We start from the raw sequence: 20,442 nt of genomic DNA, 5'->3' as shown, positions 1-20,442 counted from the left end.
CCTTCAGCAACAGTTCATCCGCCCATCTACTTCCCCTGCCGCTTCCAGCTTCTTCTCCGTGGCTAAGAAGGACGGAGGCTTGAGGCCGTGTATTGACTATCGCCATCTCAACTCCCAAACAGTCAAATTTAGTTATCCCCTTCCTCTGGTCCCAGCAGCCCTGGAACAACTACGTGGGGCCCGTCAATTCTCCAAGTTGGATTTGTGCAGCGCATACAACTTGATCCGTATTCGTCAGGGTGACGAGTGGAAGACTGCATTCGTCACACCCTCCGGCCACTATGAGTACAGGGTAATGCCTTTCGGTTTATCCAACGCCCCTGCAGTCTTCCAAAGCTATATGAACGAAGTGTTCAGAGAGTATCTCAATAGATTTGTTGTGATTTACTTAGACGCTATCCTCATCTACTCATCGTCACTTCCTGAACACAGACGCCATGTCACTCTGGTCCTGAAGAAACTGAGAGCCCACCAGTTGTACTTGAAATTGGAGAAGTGTGAATTTCACACCACTTCGGTGCAGTTCCTGGGCTATATCATCGATCAGCATGGAGTGCAAATGGACCAGAGGAATGTGGATACCATCTGGAACTGGCCGCAGCCCTCTACTGTGAAAGAGCTTCAAAGATTCCTCGGATTTGCCAACTCTTACAGAAGATTCATCAACAACTACAGTATTATCAGTGCTCCTCTGACCTCCTCCTTGAAAGGCCAGCCCATGTCTCTGTCCTTCTCCTCCGAAGCCATCCAAGCCTTCCAACAACTAAAGGACGCCTTCTTAACCGCTCCCATGCTCGTCCATCCTAATCCAGATCTGCCGCTTGTCGTCGAGGTGGACGCATCTTCTACTTGGGTGGGAGCGGTTCTCTCCCAGCAGCAGGGTAAACCTTCCAGACTCCACCCATGTGCCTTCTTCTCCAAGAAGCTGTCCCCGGCGGAGCGGAACTATGACATCGGGAATCGGGAACTGCTTGCCATCAAGCTTGCCTTGGAAGAGTGGAGGCATTGGCTGGAGGGAGCCAATCACCAGTTTCAAGTTATTACCGATCATCGTAATCTGGAATACCTCAAAGAAGCTAAGAGGCTCAATCCTCATCAGGCCCGTTGGGCTCTCTTCTTCACTCGTTTTGATTTCATTGTCTCCTACAGACCTGGCAGTTAGAATGGTAAAGCGGACGCTCTCTCCCGCCTCCATCATTCCTCGTCTGAGGAGCGCCTTCCTGAACCCATTCTCCCTCCAGCCATGTTCATCAGTCTGATCCTCTGGGACTTGGACGAACAGATATCCCAGGGAAACCGTCTCCATCCCGCTCCGCCGGGAGGTCCAGAGGGGCTCATCTTCGTACCTCAACAATTCCGCACCGCCCTTCTGGACTCTGCTCATACCGCTCTTCCTCTGGACATCCAGGTAGCAGGCGTACCCTCTTGCTCCTCAGTCAACGGTACTGGTGGCCGTCCATCTCCCAAGATGTTTCCCGGTTCGTTCGAGGTTACTCAGTCTGTGCCATCACTAATACACCCAGAAAACCCCCGGAGGGTAAACTCGTACCACTTCCTAAACCCCATCGTCCGTTGTCTCATCTCGGAGTGGACTTCATGACTGACCTTCCGAAGTCTAATAACTTCACCTGTATCCTCGTGGCAGTGGATCAGTTCTCGAAGGCTTGCAAGCTGATCCCATTACCTGGACTCCCTACCGCCTTCGAGACCGCTGAAGCCTTGTTCCACCACGTCTTCAGAAATTTCGGAATTCCCGAAGATATAGTGTCTGATAGAGGTCCGCAGATCATATCTCGAGTTTGGCAAGCCTTCTTCCGACTACTTGGGGTTACTGTTAGTCACTCCTCAGGATATCACCCTCAGACGAACGGCCAGACTGAGCGGAAGATCCAGGAGATAGGACGATACCTCAGATCGTATTGCCACCAGTACCAAGACAGCTGGAGCCGCTACCTCCCCTGGGCTGAATACGCCCAGAATTCTCTCAGGCAATCCACCACCGGGCTCACCCCATTCCAGTGTATCCTGGGTTTTCAACCTCCTCTCTTCCCTTCCCTCGTCAGGTGAGCCCTCAGAGGTTCCAGCTGTTGACTATTGGTTCCATCAGAGCGAGAGGGTATGGGACTCAGCTCACGTGCACCTCCAACAGGCAGTGCGAAGGCACAAGACCCAAGCCGATCGTCGACGGACAGACCCTCCCCAGTATCAACCTGGTCAGAAGGTGTGGCTCTCAACCCAAGACATCCGCCTACGCCTGCCCTGCCGTAAGCTGAGTCCTCGATACATCGGGCCATTCACCGTGCAGAGGCAGGGTGGGGTACTGTCAGGATTCCACCATCAACACCATCCTCATCATCCCTCCCTCCTCCCACTCGCTCGTTATCCCCAGAATATTAATTATCATCACCTGCATCTCTTCATCCTCATCACCGTCACCTGCTATCCCTCATCACTGCTCACCTTTATATACCCGCTCTCACCCTTCAGTCTTCGTCTGGTCTCGTCATTTCATGGCATACAGACTCTATTTCTACACTCACCTGAGAATCCGCGACCCGTCAGTCATCTTCCGAAGATCCGCCTGTCTTCCTCTGTCTTTAGTCCTCCTTCAGCGATCCTTCACCCACTTCCTGTGATCAGAGACTCTTCAGTTAAGTCAACATTGGTTCTTTACCTCCTGTTCACTCTCATGCTCTCCATCTGGTTCCGTGCATTCTGTAAATAAAGCTATTATACTTACCACCTTGTCTGCCTCCTGTATCATCCGTGACAAGAACAAACGTATCATGTAATGGACAACAGCCTTTTAAGTAGCATTTTACAAGTAGCCTACAGACAAGTAAAAGTGAACTAAATTAATTTTAAGTATGCTTATTGCAATGCTTAAAGGGATACTTCAGGATTTAACATTAAGCTTTGTATTAGTAGAAAACCTGTAGTATTTTCGAATTACTGTGCTTTCCACCCTCATATCCCCCTGAGACGAGAGATTTATGTATTTTTCGTCTGGAAAAAATCCTCCGATGACGCAAAATGACGATTTTTGCGTCATCGGAGGATTTTTTCCAGACGAAAAATACATAAATCTCTCGTTTCTTTAAATACACTAAAACTTCACTAAAAGTATGCTTGTGTTTAGAATTTCTTAAACGTATAATTAAGCCAATGTATTACCAATGTACTTCTAGTGCACTTTTTAGAAATATGTTAAAATTATGCTTGTTTTTAGCATATTTCTTAAAAGTGTAACTAAGCATATATTTATTACCAATGTACTTCTAGTATACTTTTTTAGAAATATATTAAAATGCAATTCAGTGTCTTTTTAATGTACTTCAAATAAGCATGTTGGGAATACAAATGTATTATAAACATACTACTTGAATTTCAAGTATATTTGTAATACATTTAATACCACATCTTTTTCACCTGGGCATGTATAGAAAGTTTAAGATCGAGGAATCTTTGCCGAGTAATATGTTCAATAGGTCAAATATGGAGCATTTTGTGTCTGATGAAACATCAGAAAGAGTCAATGAGCATAAAAAAAAGTTTAAATACTCTTCGGCCAGAAAGTTCAGCAGGTCAAATATGGAAAATTATCCGACTGATGGTAACATCTGAAGGAGTCAATGAGTTTGTATAGAAAGTTATAGTTCAAGGACTCTTCTGCCAGAATGTGTTCAATAGGTCAAATTTGGACTATTGTCTGCCTGATGTAAAATCAGAATACTGTGAGAATGTATAGAAAGGTAAAGTTCAATGGCTCTTTGGACAGAAATATGTTCAATAATTCAAATATTGATAACTTCCTGGCTGATGTAATATCTGAAGTAGCTTATATGTATTTAAATAAAGTTACAGTTTAGGGTCTATTTGGCCAGAAAAATGTTAAGTTGGTCAAATATGGTCTACTGTCTGGCTGATGTAACATCAGAAGGAGTCATAGCATATGTATAGAAAGTACAAGATCAAAGACACTTTGGCCAGATGTATAATAGGTCAAATATGGACTACTTTATGGCTGATGTACCATAAGAAGGAGTCAATGAGTGTGCATAGAAAGTTCCTAGAACGAGGACTCTTTGGCCAGAAATATGTTCAGTAGGTCAAATTTAGACTATTTTATGGTTGATGTAACACGGATTGATTCTTGGAAGGGAATGAGGTGGCTAGATGTAGCCACCCCCTCTAGGGGCGTCTGGCTCTTTTCTCTGCTTTTCTGGCATCTTTTTCTCTGCAGTCTTGGCTGCGAAGACTGTCCTGAGGTTAGGTTTGCCACCTGCAGGCTGAGACTGTGTGAGCCGCCCAAACCCCCAATCCCTACGTGGGGGGACACGAGCAGCAACACTGGCCTTCTGTTCCTCCCTCCTGGAGTTGGGTGCAGGACAGGAGGTAGAAGGACCAGCCTGCTGGACCTGGCAAGGGATAAACTGTCAGAATGCCTCGGATTGTTTCTTCACCACCTGAAACCTGTCGACGACTGTACTGACAATGCCACCAGACTGAGAGATAGCCCATAAGTGTCTCTTCTACCTGAGGCATCGACCCATGTTCAGTGAACCCAACAATAGTCAAATAATCCGTCATCATTGGGTTATGAACACGGGAGGAATAAGGGGCTTTCCACGACTTTGAGATCTCAGTGTGAAGATCGGGAAAGAAGGGGAGGTTATGTTAGGATGGTTGGGCCCGACTGTTAGTAAGGGAGTGCTCATCCAGTTTACTACAAGGCACTTCCATCTTCTGATCGGGCGACTCAATGTTTAAAGTAGCCACTACATGAGTGACGACCTCTAGCAGTTCCTCGTAGGTTTTAGAGGAAGATGATAACTGCCTGCTGGTTGCACTTGACTAATCTCCCTCTAAACCTCAAAACTAGACCCCCCTGAGAGCAGGTCCACATCCAGAAGGGAAGAGATTGCAGAGCGAGCTTCCAACTCCTGGGCGGGACTCTTGGAGTCTGTAGATAAAGCGAGAGAAAGGGCAGCGCCCATCTCACGCTACTCTAACAGCTCCATTTGCGAGCATCATGATCAAAGTCAACATGCTGCCTTGGCAGACGCGGGACCCTATCTACTGGTCTATAAAATTTCCTTCATCATTAAAGAGGACGAGGCAGGAGCGGAACTTCCTCACCGTAAAACGCTTACAGCGAGGGCAATCAGCTCCCTGAAGCATGGTCTGCTCTGAGACAGAGAACACATTACCGTTGTCCCCAGGAATAGAGCGGGGGCTCTATTTTTTCCCTCCTGTTCTAAAACAGACAAACAGTTTTCACACATAGTGACAGACAAATCAGCTTCTGAAGACAAGAAGCTAGTGACGCTCTTGCGCAGGTGTTATTTATAGAATTGATTATGCACGTCGCTGCGGCACCTGAATTTATCCTAGGAATTTATGTGTACTACACGTTACTCAGACACCAGCTCACGCTGAAGGCGTTCCCATTGCATTAACCCCATAACGCCACATTGTTGTTCCCTCAAAAGGGTACCAGGCTTATTACGTCAGAGATGACTGAGAGAACGTGACTCGCAGACAGTTTTCAGTGAATTATTCATTCCAGAGTGTGTTTAGCTTTAAAACACAAGCTCTGTCATATCCTGTGATTGTTTCGGAAGAGTGCAATCCCTCATGTATCACGCCGTGTGAAATACAGACTAAACGGTGCGTCAAAACATCTACGCAAACTACATTTATCGGCTGGATAAAGCAAACTGGCTTCTTGCTAGTAAAGTTTTGATGGATGCGAATTGTGATATCGAGATGATTGCAGTGACGTGCAGGTATGGCGTCATTTTTTAGTCAAATGTCATGAGCGTGTAAGACATGCTCACGAGCACATTATGTTATTTCACGCGTGCAAAAATGAACCTTCAGCTGGCATGATAAAAGTACTCGCGCAAAAATTCAACAACCGAGAGGTGTACAAGTAGCTGCGAGCGAGCGCCTGGCATACTCTCATAGGTTAACTCTGCTTGTACAGTGGAATCCTGCTCGCGCGCAGTGGATTTCTGCTCGCGGAGTGCTGTTTTGCTCGCGCAGTGGATTTCTGCTCGCTCAGCTGATTTCTGCTCGCTCGAGTCTACATGACTTTTGACAATTTGGGGGCGGAAACCAAGGAGGGCACTGACCCTCTTATGATTGGTCACTTTCATCATGGAAAACTTGGGAAATCCTAACCCCGCCCACCTTCAGACGCAGCGCGAGTCACTCAGCTCGCTCTGCTACTCCGGCTATCTCTGTATATTTTAGACAACGAAATATGTGATAAAACACCTTACTAACTATTTTCGTTTTCATTTAAAGAAATCTTAAACATGATAGCCACACAAATGTGGTTCATGCAACGCGTATTGATTATATTCACTGCACATAACGTTTGCCTATTAAAAACAAAACAAAATATAAAACACAAACCTGCCTCTTTTCGTTTTAAATATAATATAAAAACATTAAACATTTTAATATGGTCCAGGCAATATGTGCATTTGTACTAAACAACAGATTTTGCAGTAAACAACATTACAGTTTTTACATTTTTAAATACAATTATTACAATTTAAAATGACAAAACTCAACCCAGTCTCTTTTTGTTAAATTTCAGTTTTATCAATATTAGCCATTATAAAAGTATAAGTAAAAGGTATAAGAAGCTATACAAATAAAGCAAACAATTCAGTCAAACACACAAAGTCAGCGCTCTAGTAAAACCATACAACGGTAATAGCTTATAAAGTTATGAAACTTCCCCTCAGCCAAAACGATTGGCCACAATGGCCAGGGAATAAATTATAGATTCACGAGACCAAAAATCGCCCGTTAGATATACACAAGACGAATTATATCTCATGTTTAACCACTACAGAGACCCCAGCGAAAGCGGCGAACGTCAGAAAGACTATAACCGAGGAAAGGCTGTTCCAGGCGGGGTACATGAGTGCCGAGCGCCCGGTCATCGTTGTATGGTTAGACAAGAGCGCTGACTTTGTATGTTTGACTGAATTGTTTGCTTTATTTGTAGCTTATAGCTTCTTATACCTTTTACTTATACTTTTATTATGGCTAATATTGATCAAACTGAAATTTAACAAAAAGAGACTGGGTTGAGTTTTGTCATTTTAAATTGTAATAATTGTATTTAAAAATTTAAAAACTGTAATGTTGTTTACTGCAAAATCTGTTGTTTAGTATAAATGCACATATTGCCTGGACCATATTAAAATGTTTAATGTTTTTATATTATATTTAAAACGAAAAGAGGCAGGTTTGTGTTTTATATTTAGTTTTTTTTTTAATAGGCAAACGTTATGTGCAGTGAATATAATCAATACGCGTTGCATGAACCACATTTGTGTGGCTATCATGTTTAAGATTTCTTTAAATGAAAACGAAAAGAGTTAGTATGGTGTTTTATCACATATTTCGTTGTCTAAAATATACAGATAGCCGGAGTAGCAGAGCGAGCTGAGTGACGCGCGCTGCGTCAGACGGTGGGCGGGGTTAGGATTTCCCAAGATTTTCCATAATGAAAGTGACCAATCATAAGAGGGTCAGTGCCCTCCTTGGTTTCCGCCCCCAAATTGTCAAAAGTCATGTAGACTCGAGCGAGCAGAAATCAGCTGAGCGAGCAGAAATCCACTGCGCGAGCAAAACAGCACTCCGCGAGCAGAAATCCACTGCGCGCGAGCAGGATTCCACTGTACAAGCAGAGTTAACCTATGAGAGTATGCCAGGCGCTCGCTCGCAGCTACCTGTACACCTCTCGGTTGTTGAATTTGTGCGCGAGTACTTTTATCATGCCAGCTGAAGGTTCATTTTTGCGCGCGTGAAATAACATAATGTGCTCGTGAGCATGTCTTACACGCTCATGACATTTGACTAAAAAATGACGCCATATGCAGGAGTCATGCAATAAGCATGCGTGAGTCCATTATACTTATGCGCAAACAAACCATGTATGTGATGCACTGATCGCACATTGCATTTATGCACAGACATATTTCAATATATTCAATATATTCATGCACATTCACATCCACACACATTCAGGATAATGTTTTTGTCTGTCATGTGTATTTTGCTGTGTTTAGAAATTCTAAATATACTGTTGTAGGCATATGCAGTCAGGTCAAGGCGGTAGGTTTAGGTATTTTTTGGCATCTCCATGTGGTCCTTTCCAGTATCGCAACTTGTCTAAAACGTAACACAAGGCTAAGGGATAGTGTACAGTCAGCAAATTGTTATGCAAAAGAAACCTCTTTAGGGTAATACAAGACCCCACTGCGTATTTATGTCAAAAAGTTAAGAGGCTAAGTAGTTAAGTAGTACTGTATTACTTACAATATTTCAAATAAATCCTTTGCAATCAAGGTCATGTCTGAGAGTGTCCTATACTAGAAAATATTTTTCTCTACAAAAGGGGGGCCTGGCAGAAAAAGTTTGGGAACCACTGAGTTAATGTATAAGCTAACATGAACTAACAATGAACAATGCATTTGTTACAGTATTTATTAATCTTTGTTACTGTTAGTTAAAAAAAATACAGTTCATTGTTATTCATGTTAGTTCACAGTGCATTAACTAATGTTAACACAACTTTTGATTTAAATAATGTGTTAGTAAATATATATATTTCTATCATGACAACTCTCTTAAAGTTTTTAGCATGGTAGCTTTAGTAATGGATATGAAAATGTTGATGTATTTGGTCTTGGAAGAAAAGATCTGCAACGCTGCTGCTGCTGTTAATTATTGCTGTTGTTGTAGATTATTGCTGCTGCTGCAGAGCAAGTACAGGAACTTGCTACTACCAATACATATGCTGATACGCTGCTGTGATTTTGTAAGACATACTGCTGTGGCACAAATAGCATATATAGATAAATGACCCATAGCAGATCGATACAGGTGGAGCTGGGGAAGGAGTGTTTCGGAGGAACTCTGAAAGTGTGCTTGCAAACTGCTATAGTGCATGCTAACCAGTCATTTAAATGTTGTGAGCAGCAAGCTCATTGGCTGCAGGTGCAACATGAACCAATGAGCTTGTGCCAAGTAGTTAATGCTATGAATATCATCAGGTTGCTTTAAGGACCCATCAGCATGCTCCATCTAGAGTTTCATGACAGAACTAGGCATATATTTCAAATAGATCCTGTTCTTTTGAGCTTTCTATTTATTAAAGAGTCCTGAAAAAAAGTATCATGGTTTCTACCAAAATGTGCACAGCCATTTTCAACTGAGATAATAATCAGAAATGTTTCTTTTCCATCAAATCAGTATAGAATGATTCATGAAGGATCATGTGACAAAGAAGACTTATTAATGGCAGCTGGAAATTCAGCTTTTGCATCACAGTAATAAATTCTATTTTAAAATATATTAAAACAGAAAATAGCTATTTAAAATAGTCTGCCACAATAATTGAATGTCTTTGAATGATCATCATTTGAGGAATTGTATCAGCAAAAATTGTTCTCTTTAATAGGTTCACTCAACGCTGCGTAGCGTAAGACGCAGTGGGAACGCCCTCTGGGTGTGCCGATTGTCTGAAGCCCTTACAGAATCACGCCAATTCATTGGCTAATGGCGCAGGCGCCGCCCCGACGCTCTTACGTCGTCACGTTATACAGGCGCGCGCGCCATCTGCTCCTCAGATTTCTCTGCCTTCACGAAGAGACAGAGAAGCTCGCTATCGACTGGCCTGATGAGCCCCGTGAGTCACAGTCGTCTAAACTCGACGAGACATTTCTTAGTGGCCCTAATTCTAGGCCAGAGTGAAGAAAGCTGCCCTTTTTCAGTGATCTGCATCACGAGATTTCCAGATCCTGGAAGCAGCCTTTCTCTGCTCGCCTGACGAATGCGGCAGCCGCTGACTTCACCAACCTCGTGGGTTCTGTGGAGCAGGGTTATTCCACCATTCCAGCGGTCGAGGACACGCTAGCTAATCACCTCGCTCCGTCGTCCGCGCCGTCATGGAAGTCGTGTCCCCTCCTTCCTTCTAAAGCATGTAGGACTACTTCCTCCCTTATCGGGAAATCCTACATGGCAGCTGGTCAGGCAGGCATGGCCCTACAAACTATGGCCATTCTTCAGGCCTACCAGGCAGACATCCTGAAGGAAGTGGACGAGGGAAATGGAGTGACTCCTGAAGCTGTCAACGAGCTTCGTAAAGCCACGGATCTGGCCCTAAGAGCCACCAAGCACACCGTACGCACTGTAGGCCTATGGCGGGTGCGGTTGCTGCTGAGCGCCATCTATGGCTTAATCTCACTGAGATCCGCTACAAAGAGATAGTTTTTCTCCTAGACGCCCCCATTTCACAGTCTGGTCTGTTTGGGGAGGCGGTCAACACGGTGGTTGAGAAATTCCGAGCTGCTAAGTCTCAGTCGGCTGCGTTTAAGCAATTTATGCCTAGGAGGGTTAGGGAATCTTCCAACCCCTCCCCTTCTCAACCCAGAGAACGCCCCTCTCATACAGCGGAGTTCCCTACTAGGAGGAGTGACCCGGCTCATCTCCCACCAACCTTGGTTTGGGGAGCCCGCGGTCGCCCGTTTCCCCGCCAGCGACCTCACAGACGTCTTCAGCTGAAGCGGTCCAACAAACCGGCCGCTCCAGCTTCCTCGAGCCGTTCCTGACCCTCTGGTCAGAAAAAGGAGAGCTCCTCTCCATCTACGAGGTTGGGACAGACCGCGCAAGCGTTTCTGCCCGCCTCTAACCAGCTCTCCTTTTCATACCCTGTCACCTTCGTGTTTCGAAGTGCAGTTCCTATTTTACCCTTTTCACTCAGTCTGGCGCAGGAGGAAGGAGACGCATTTTGCTCTCTCCCCTCACCCCCGACGCACTTTATACGTGCCGATCGCATCCTCTGAGGCACATTTCGTTTTCCTCAGGAGCAGGCAGACCCAGTCACTTTGATCCAGGCAGTGGTACCTCCCATCACGTGTCAGGACGCCAGGTGCTCTCCTCCACGGCCAACCACGCCACCCCACGGGAATCAGCGCGACACCAAACCTCTTCCTCTATCGCCTTGGATCCTTCGCACAGTTCGACTCGGCTACACGCTTCAGTTTTGTCCCCCCCTGCTTCAACGGGGTCTTTCCTACTGTAGTCGACAGCGCCGCAGAGGCTTCTGTACTACAGCAGGAGATTCCGTCCCTTCTACTCAAAGGGGCGATAGAGGAGGTTACTAGACTAGGATACTAGACCTCCGCCGACTAAATTTCTCCCTTTACAAAGGGAAATTCAAGATGTTGACGCTGAAAGCTATCATATCTCAAATTCGAATGGGAGACTGCGTCTTAAGCTACGCAGCGTTGAGTGAACCTATGAAAGAGAACGTCTCTGGTTACTGATGTAACCTATGTTCTCTGAATAGGGAACGAGACGCTGCGTTCGCTGCCAAGCTCCTCGCGCTGCCGACAAGCTTCTTTTTCGGCAGAGAAATCTGAGGAGCAGATGGCGCGCGCGCCTGTATAATGTGACGACGTAAGAGCGTCGGGGCGGCGCCCGCGCCATCAGCCAATGAATTGGCGTGATTCTATAAGGGCTTCAGACAATCGGCACACCCAGAGGGCGTTCCCACTGCGTCTTAAGCTACGCAGCGTCTCGTTCCCTATTCAGAGAACATAGGTTACATCAATAACCAGAGACGATTTATGCAATTAATTTATCAACATATCATATAAATAATTAGAAAATCGATTAAAAGTTGTAATTGATTTACAGCCCTAGTTTAAATACATTCATACATTTAATTTGAGATGGTTAAATGAGACTTGGAGACTAATTCATCCCCTGAGGACACAATAAATTCCCAGCAACCCCCACACTCTGTGAGTATGTACAAATGTTTGACACTGTGATCCTTTCAACGGTGAACATCTACCTGGTGGTCCATCCCATTGCGTGAGCTTGCTACACTTCTCTCTTTTAATGTAAATCTTGGAGACATGAACTTAATCTCTGACAGCCATATTGAGCCAATGCAAAGGAAAGATATACATGTATGTCTGGAAATGGAGAGAAATTGGGGTTACAGAGACCTGCAGACAGAAATGTATCCAATGTGATCACTGTAGTTATCTTCATGTGTAAGTGTGATATGTATGTGTTTGTCTGTATGGGAAAAGTGGTTTAGAAACTTTTTTGGTTATGAAAATAGAGATCTTTGTGTAAATTATTTTGCTCTGTATTTTTTTTGTGGAGAAAGGGAGTTAGACTCAGTTTGGATTGAAGGATGGATTGAACAAAAACATCACCTTGTGTAAGAAGATTTATTTATTTATTTATTTAAATTTGTTAAACTTGCTGTACCCATGGAGATAATGTAATCAAAAACAAAATGGATTACTTAAAATTGTGTAATAATCACACTTGAAAAAAATAATTTAAACATTTATAATAATTTAAACATTTAAAAAATCTGTATTTTATGTCCATTTATATATTTATTTATTTGGTAAGTAGTCATGCAATAACCAGGGTTTTAAAATTAACTTTTTCACTCACCGGCCAATTTGGCTACTACATTTTTAAGATACTGGCCATTCAGAACTTCTACTAGCCAAAAAAAGAAGAAAAAAAGATAAATATACCAGATTAACTACGCCACAGCTTAAATAAATAATTTTTTTGGGATTCCATACATTCATTTCTTATTCAAACAAAATCCTGTCATCCAGCCATTTCCTCCCTTCCGCTTTCATCCTCATCACCAAAAATGTATGGTCTTTGACAGCCTCTACCTTGAAGTTGTTGGTTCCAGTAACAAAATTTTTGTTTTGTGTTTTTCCAAACATTGTTTGTTGAGTCAAAGACGAGCCACACGCGCCCACTTGCTACTTGGTATTAGAACTTCTAATTTTCTTTTCTTGGTTTCCTTTGTTGTTTGGCGGGTCTTTACTTTTTTCACTGGGGTTAGTTACCCCAGGCAATTATCGCCACATTATAATATTTTTTAATCTTCGCTATTGATTCAATGCAAATGAACAAGCGCAGCGTTATTTGTTGCGTAGTGACGTGTATGTTCAAGGAAGCCAGATATTCGCAGATTTTGCAATATGCTGTATTTAATATATCATGATGACTCACACTAAACTTTGCCTGTGCAGATTTGGCTTACACGAACTTCCCCAGCAAAGTGAAGTAGCCCGCCAAATTGGCTAGTGATTTGACAGCGTTTCCCGCCACAGTTGATTTTTACCCGCATTTGGCGGGTTTACGGGTGTTCATTTCAAACCCTGGTAATAACCAAATATAATCTACAGTCAATATAAACTTTCTGCTTAGTAATGGGGGTTCTGGGGTTTATAAGTGATAATGTACTGTTGTCAGCAAGGAAAAAAAAAAAAAGAAAAGAAAAAAAAAAAACTTGGACTTTTGTGTTGAAGCTTTCTAGTTTGTATTTTGTTTCTAACTATACTTTCTATCACTCTTCCTGCCTATAGTTTCCTATAGTACTTTATCCCTTACATGAAATATGTTCATTATATCAATATTTATAATTATTTATGTATTCACTTGCTTTATAGTAATTGCAATGATATTATATTACATTAAAAAAGTGTGCGTGTGTGTAGGGGGGTGCTTTATTGGCATTAAAATAATATCCTAATACAAAAGAATATTGATGATAATGAATTTTTATTTTATTTTATTCAAACAAATGGTAACACTTTTATTTAGGGTCAAATTCTCACTATTACCTATAGGTGCTTATAAACATACATATTACTAGGATACTGGCTGTTTATTGGTAATTATAAAGCACATATTTATGCCTTATTCTGCATGACCATATTCTACATCCCTTAATCCTACCCAATACCTACACTTAACAACTACCTTACTAACTATAATTAAGTGGTAATTAGAAGTTAATTGATGCAAAAGTCATAGTTATTAGTTAGCTAATAGTGAGAATTGCACCCTAAACTAAAGTGTGACCAAACAAACATATTTGTTATTTTTTATATTTTGTATATGTTTTTCTCTTTTACCACCCTCTCATGTATGAATGAGATGCATGCCATCTAAATGTGAAGTCATCTGATTTTTCTCTTTACCTCAGTCGAGCGGCTCCCTCAGCCGAGTTCTCAGTTGACCGCACACGTCACCTGATGTCCTTTTTGACGATGCTGGGCCCTAGTCCTGACTGGAACGTTGGTCTGTCATCAGAAGACCTTTGCACCAGAGAATGTGGCTGGGTCCAGAAGGTGGTTCAGGACCTCATCCCATGGGATGCAGGAACAGACAGCGGAGTCACTTATGAGGTGAGCACTCATGGAAAGATCAAATTTCCCTATTTCAGGTTTGAATGAATAATAATTATTATTATTTTTTAATAATTCTTAAAACATCTTTTCAGTGTGGCCTCATACCTTTGTTCTACATGGTTTAGATATAAAGTCAATGAAATACTACAGTTAAGTCTTTGGATAATAAAGATTGTGACTTATATACACATGCTCAAAGTAAACTGCACCAAATTAGTTCTCTTTGTATTAATAACACAGCAAAATAAAAACATGAAAACATGAAAAATTATGACTTAATAAAAAAAAAAGCAATTTGCCAGCTGAAGTGGTCCACTTGAGACCATACAGTCATGACTATAGCTTGACTCTGCCATCTACTGGTGTGTGTCAGTCTGTCTGAACAAAACATCTGCTTGAATTGACATCATTCCCATGGATAATGATCAAATGTTTGTTTTTGTTTAATTTACATATTGAGAGGTTACTATTTTTACTTGTGGAGTGGTTGGGTGGTTAAAGGAATATTCCTGATTGAATATAAAATAATCTCTATGAACAGGATTTTTAACATGCTCCCATTCACCTTACAAAATTATTTTCTTTTCTTTTCTTTTCTTTTCTTTTCTTTTCTTTTCTTTTGAACCAACTTGTCTCAGATGCTGTTAATAAAGCTCATGTTATATTAAACCAGGAACATTCCTTTACATTAATCCGCTCTTAACACAACCTTGGATTCCTCACTTGAATTTTTCCCGTATCATTGGGGAGTAGGTCTGTGTATATAATTTATATTGCTCCCCTGGTTGAGCCTGTTATATTCAACCTCTCTCAGCGACCTTGCTGCTGTTGACTGTGGAGATAATCTCTCTTTTCGAAGCCTAAATGCTTGGTGGTCTCTTTGTTGTGTGAGTTGATTTTAAACTGTAAAAATATGGAATAACCATATTTAATGACAATCCCTTTGGATGTTTAATTATTTTAGTTTTATCTTGATTTGTATTGCATATATAATGCCTGCTACAGACTGCGATTTCGGCAATCCTATAAGATCCTTAAAAACTAAAATTCTGTAATTTACAATCCTGGCAATCTTATAAGATCATTAAAAATCACACTGTACGACATGGTTCTAATAAACTTGGGTATTACATGTATGTAGACTGTATGATGATGACACACTATTGAATCGTAGGCTAGGTTAGTATAGAAGAATAAAACATCATCAGCATGCACTATTGGTAAACAAATAGAGCAAGATGAATCGCATTTTGGCAATTTTGTTTTTATGTGGGCTGAAAAAAAAAGGAGGAAATGAAAGAGGAGATTATGGACACGGTCAGGGCTAGGGAAAACAGGCCAACTTGGCTTGTCAATTTTGTAAGTTTTGGCGTCATATCGTGTTCATCAATACGCCATTTCATGTTTCATTTTTGATTGGCCCGTCAGTAGACGTAGGTCATAGCAGCAAACACAATGTGAGATGATCATGCTAAATTTCTGACACTGTCATAAAATGAATTGCAGGCTACATTTGTTCGCAAGACCGTGACAACGGCCATCTTTGAACCTCTCTCACTGTATGACCACTGTTTAGTAGCCACGACCACAGAAATCACCACGATTGGTCATCTTTTTTTCTGGGACAGGCCAAAATCATACAATTTGTAGCAGGCATTAAAGAAACAATACACATAAAGTAAGTCCTTGTTCTTTTTGTTCGTTCAGAAATGATGGCAGTAGGATCCAATTACAGTAAGAAAGTCTTTATTGACAAACATAACCAAAGTAAATCCAAAGAATGAACAAAAGCCGAAACAGTAGAGAGGAGTGCCCTCTTGAGGAGATCAAGGGCACTCCAACTGTTGGATGTTACAGTCCACAATAGAGTGTGGATCGGGATGCATTTTTCTGTCCGAGCCCGGCAGAAACTGCTCCGTACTGCTCCGACAGAGCAGTAACCGAACCCGACCCGAGCCCGACAGGCATTAAGATATTTATGTCCAAGCCCGACCCGAGCCCGTCACAGTTAAAATCTCAATTTTTTTCTCATACTAATGACAAATGTACGTTTGTTTGTGTGGAAAGCCCGCTTTTATTAAGCAACTGTAGGAAGGCATTCGGAAATGTCAACAGATGAGCGCATCAGCGCACACGGGGCAACAAGCGCGTGTGATAACCCAGCTAAAGTCATTTTTTTATGTTATGTATTTTTTTTACATCAGGTCATTCTACCCAGTATAAGGAATAGGCTGTGAAAGTTTCTCATTGATATACCTAATATTGACTGAGTTAAGCCATTTCAAAGATTTGGAGAATTCCGAGCTCGGAATTTTAGGCTTTTGAGAAATTCCAATTTGAAAATAAGTAAAATTTAAAATGGCAATACCTCTGATCCATAATATTTTCCTGTCTATGTGTCATATACCAAATTAAAGCTTACATCCTCCCCTATTCAGTGATGTATGATACTTTTAGGGGGAAATTCTATTAATTTGGTAAATATGAGTCTTTTTACATGATATGCATGACCAAAATGCATATAAATAACATTGAAACGCATGGGGAGGAAAGAGATACCACAATACTGTGTACAGAGTTACTGTACACAGTACAGACTGTACTGTACAGGCCTACCATTACCAGTACTCTAATAGTAGGATATGCATAATCAAGAAATAACCTGCCAATACAACTCGAGTACAATTCATAATTTATTTAATAATAATAAAAGAGAGAGACATCCACTTACAAGAGAGTCAGTAGGTAAATAAACAACGCATATCAGAAAGACACAAGTGAAAACAACATTCACTCAACCTAGAACAGTCTCACCCTGCGGTGATTAACAAAAAAGAATAAATAACACTGTACAAAGACGTGGTCAGTCAAGTAAACATTTCGGCAGCAGGTCTCCATTGATGGCCCTGCGGTGGGCCCAGCAAAGAATGGAAAACGTACTCTGCCTAGGCAGTCCGCCAGACGATGATGTGGTCAGTCATGTGGTCGTGGTCAGTCAATATCACAATAACAATATCAATAACAATAATAACCAATATAATCACAAAGGTATTTTTTTTTTTAATTATTAGAAATCTAACTCTAAAGGGAGTGCATATGCATGTTCTATGCCAGTTTTATTCTTTTGGCAAGCGCTCGTGGGGTCTTTTTTGGTCTTCCCGCACCATGAGTTGGGGGTGGAGCAGGTGTCACAACCTCTGCATGGACAGCATTTTCCATCTGCATGTTTGGGTCAGGGCAAACCAGATCCCTGTAATTTTCTGCTACAAATTCCCTGATATCATGGAAAAGGTACTTTTTCCTTTCTTCACTAAGACCCTCTGGTTTTAAAGTGGCAGGTTTTTCACACGGTACATCTGCTAGGTTACACTTCAGCAACTTGTGTGTGACTGGCTCAGATTCTGACAGGGTCTTGCACATTACAGTCCCATCTGCTCTGCAATCAATGTGATGGAGTGGCTTGATAGAGGGGAGCTTCCTGAAAAACTGTAACAGGTAAGTGTCCCAGCCAAACATAGGAACGATGACATTGCCCGCCTCATCACCACACAGTTGAGGGATCAGCACACCACTTGGAGAAGCCTGGCACACAACATTCTCAATGTCAGCCAAGCAGTCAACTTTTGAATTCCTGTACTTGCGCTTGAACAGGCCAAACATAGAGTCAGGAGCAAACTTGGTGTGTCCGGCTAACATGAATGAAAGGGTGATACTCTGATGCTTCCCTGTTACAACGCGCCAAAGAAGATAATGAATGACTGCATTGTTTTTATTTTGGCCTGAGCAATTGTCTGCATGTAAGTCCAAGTGGGTCTCCTTCAAACCATAATTGTCGAAAAAGTAGTCCAGAAGACTGATGACACAGTTGGCCCTTTTGCCTACCACAGTTGCCTCATCTAGAAGGAAGACCACCATCTGTGGAAGCCCTTCCGTCACGACGCCGAACACAGCACACTTGCGTGGTGTCTTGAAGAAGATGGGTCCTGGTTGCATGGGATTGTGAGGGTAATGGAGCTGTTGCGCAAAGCTGTAATGAACCATAAAGAGATAGAGAGAAGACAGAGAATATTTACTGAATTTGTCAATGGATCATCAAAAATTAAGATCTATTCAGACACAAATGGTGCCATGTTGTCAATTACATAATTTGAACTAAATACATGAAATTGTAACAATTATAAAACAATTACATTAAGCTAGAGCTTAATGACAGACATCACAAGATAGCTTAGTCAATGATGGATTTTGTCTTTGTAACAGCATGTTCTGTACAGTATAACAACATAGCAATAACAGTGAGTGTACCGTGCATAGGGCAGTAAATTACCTCAAAAGCAGACGAAGAATTGGACGCACTGTTCCCAGGATCCAGCAGCTTGGTTACACCATTCTCGGCTACAACTCTGCGGCAATGCTGCACCTTGGTGTGTTGTAAAATGACCGCTCTGTTGTGGCTGCAACAGATGTTCCTCAGCTTTCCTAAATGCTTCAGTTTTCTCATCCAGGTCTTTCTTTGAGGCCTTTAGCAGTAAAGCGCTGTTCTTTTGGCAGGTCCAGCATAGATCTGACATCGGCTTCATCGGCAACATGTTAGGCACATACTGCCGCCAGAGATGATAAAACGTTCGCTCACTCAGAGCTCGATGGCCACTGGTCTCACAGGAATCATTAAACAGCTTGTGAATTGCAACTTTGCTGATGGAGGAGGGCAGCAACCTGAGGTCATCTCTCTTTTGTACCCAGGTATTCTCCCTGGAAGAAGCACGGCATTTTCCTCAGCGTAGTTGTGGATGAATGTGACCACTCTTTTGATGTCATCAACTTCTAACTCATGCTTAGGCAACCTTCTCTTGTTTCCATGGATCATAGGAGTCACACCATTCTGCAGGTAATACTTGATTAATGCAGCCAAGCGATCTTTAAACACGGCATGCATATACATGAAAGTATCCCGACATATTTTCAGCCCTTCATAAAAATAATCTAGGCGATAACGTTTCCGTGCAGTCTGTGATGCTTTTTTAGTGCGGACTGTCTCTTCCCCACAGTGCAGGTGACTTTGGATTTGAGCTAACAGGACCAGATCGAGGGCCACACTATCCATCTCCAAATACCTCATCCTGAGCGACAGCAACTCTTGGTCCTTGAATGAAGATGAACACTTTCCTCCATTGTAAAACTTGCAGTTGCAAGAAAAAACAACATTCAATTTAGCATCTGAAAGTCCAGAATTGGAGGCAAATTGAGATTCTGGATGCTTTTCCACTTGAATATTCCCTAGACTTATAGCTTGGGGTTCAACCACTAAAACCGGCTCGTCCTCCTCATCAGTATGGTCTTGGTCTGAAAAAGCACATTACATTTTTATTCATAAAATGCATTCAAGATGCCTTTAATGGAGTATTAAGTAAAACAATTTATAAGATGGTAGCAATCATTCAGTTTAGTCAGTCAGACTGCATCTAGAGTTTGCAGGCAAACAGGGGACAGACTAAAAGCTAGGTGATGAGCAAAGCATTCAGAGTCTGATCAATAAACATCATGAGGGGCATAATAACTCATTGAAACAAGACATAATCAACAGCATTAGCACTAAATCCAATTGTCTGCATTTTCACGGAATAAACCTGTGTTGGCAACACATTGGCTGTTACTGACAATGAGTTATCTAAGCAGAACATAATCCTAGGTAACCTAGAGTTTATGATAGCGCTAGGCATTCAGACAGAGCATAGCCTACCTTCATCAAATTCCTCTTCAGACTCGTCGAAGAAAGAGTCCCCATCATCACTGATTTCATGTCCGACAAAATAATCTTCAATACAATTTCTAAGATCTTGGTTTGAGGCTATCCCTCCTAAATTACTTGAAAACAACTTATTGAGACAGGATGCAATCTTCAGTTCTTCTTGCGCCGCCATTTCGGATAACAACATCACACTTCATCGTCGCTGGTTCGAGATTCCAGAAAGTTCCTCAGCAGTGGTGCTGCATACGGTCAGTCAGTGTCCAAACACCAAATTGTTTCAAGAGGTAGCATGCATGACACGTCCTTAAAATATGTTGGTTAGATTCACAACAAGTTAATCTTCAATAAAAAAAATCAGTCCTCCTGAAATGTCCGTTGTGATACGAAGCAATCCATTGAGAAATCCATACCCGG

The 20,442-nt window shown here is 42.1% G+C and overlaps 1 protein-coding gene across 2 annotated transcripts in view; it reads left to right on the top strand.

Moving 5' to 3' along the window:
- Window positions 1-20,442, top strand: part of spon1a (spondin 1a) — a 341,163-nt gene that overhangs the window by 259,450 nt on the left and 61,271 nt on the right. For both annotated transcript variants that reach the window (XM_079874223.1, XM_079874222.1), the window contains one exon: window positions 14,075-14,276. In XM_079874223.1, the coding sequence (XP_079730349.1) occupies window positions 14,075-14,276 (202 nt within the window). The remainder of the gene's footprint in view (window positions 1-14,074; window positions 14,277-20,442) is intronic.

This window comes from Squalius cephalus (assembly GCF_949319135.1).
Source record: "Squalius cephalus genome assembly, chromosome: 6".
NCBI classification, from domain to species: domain Eukaryota; kingdom Metazoa; phylum Chordata; class Actinopteri; order Cypriniformes; family Leuciscidae; genus Squalius; species Squalius cephalus.
This window is presented reverse-complemented; position numbering and strand designations above follow the sequence as displayed.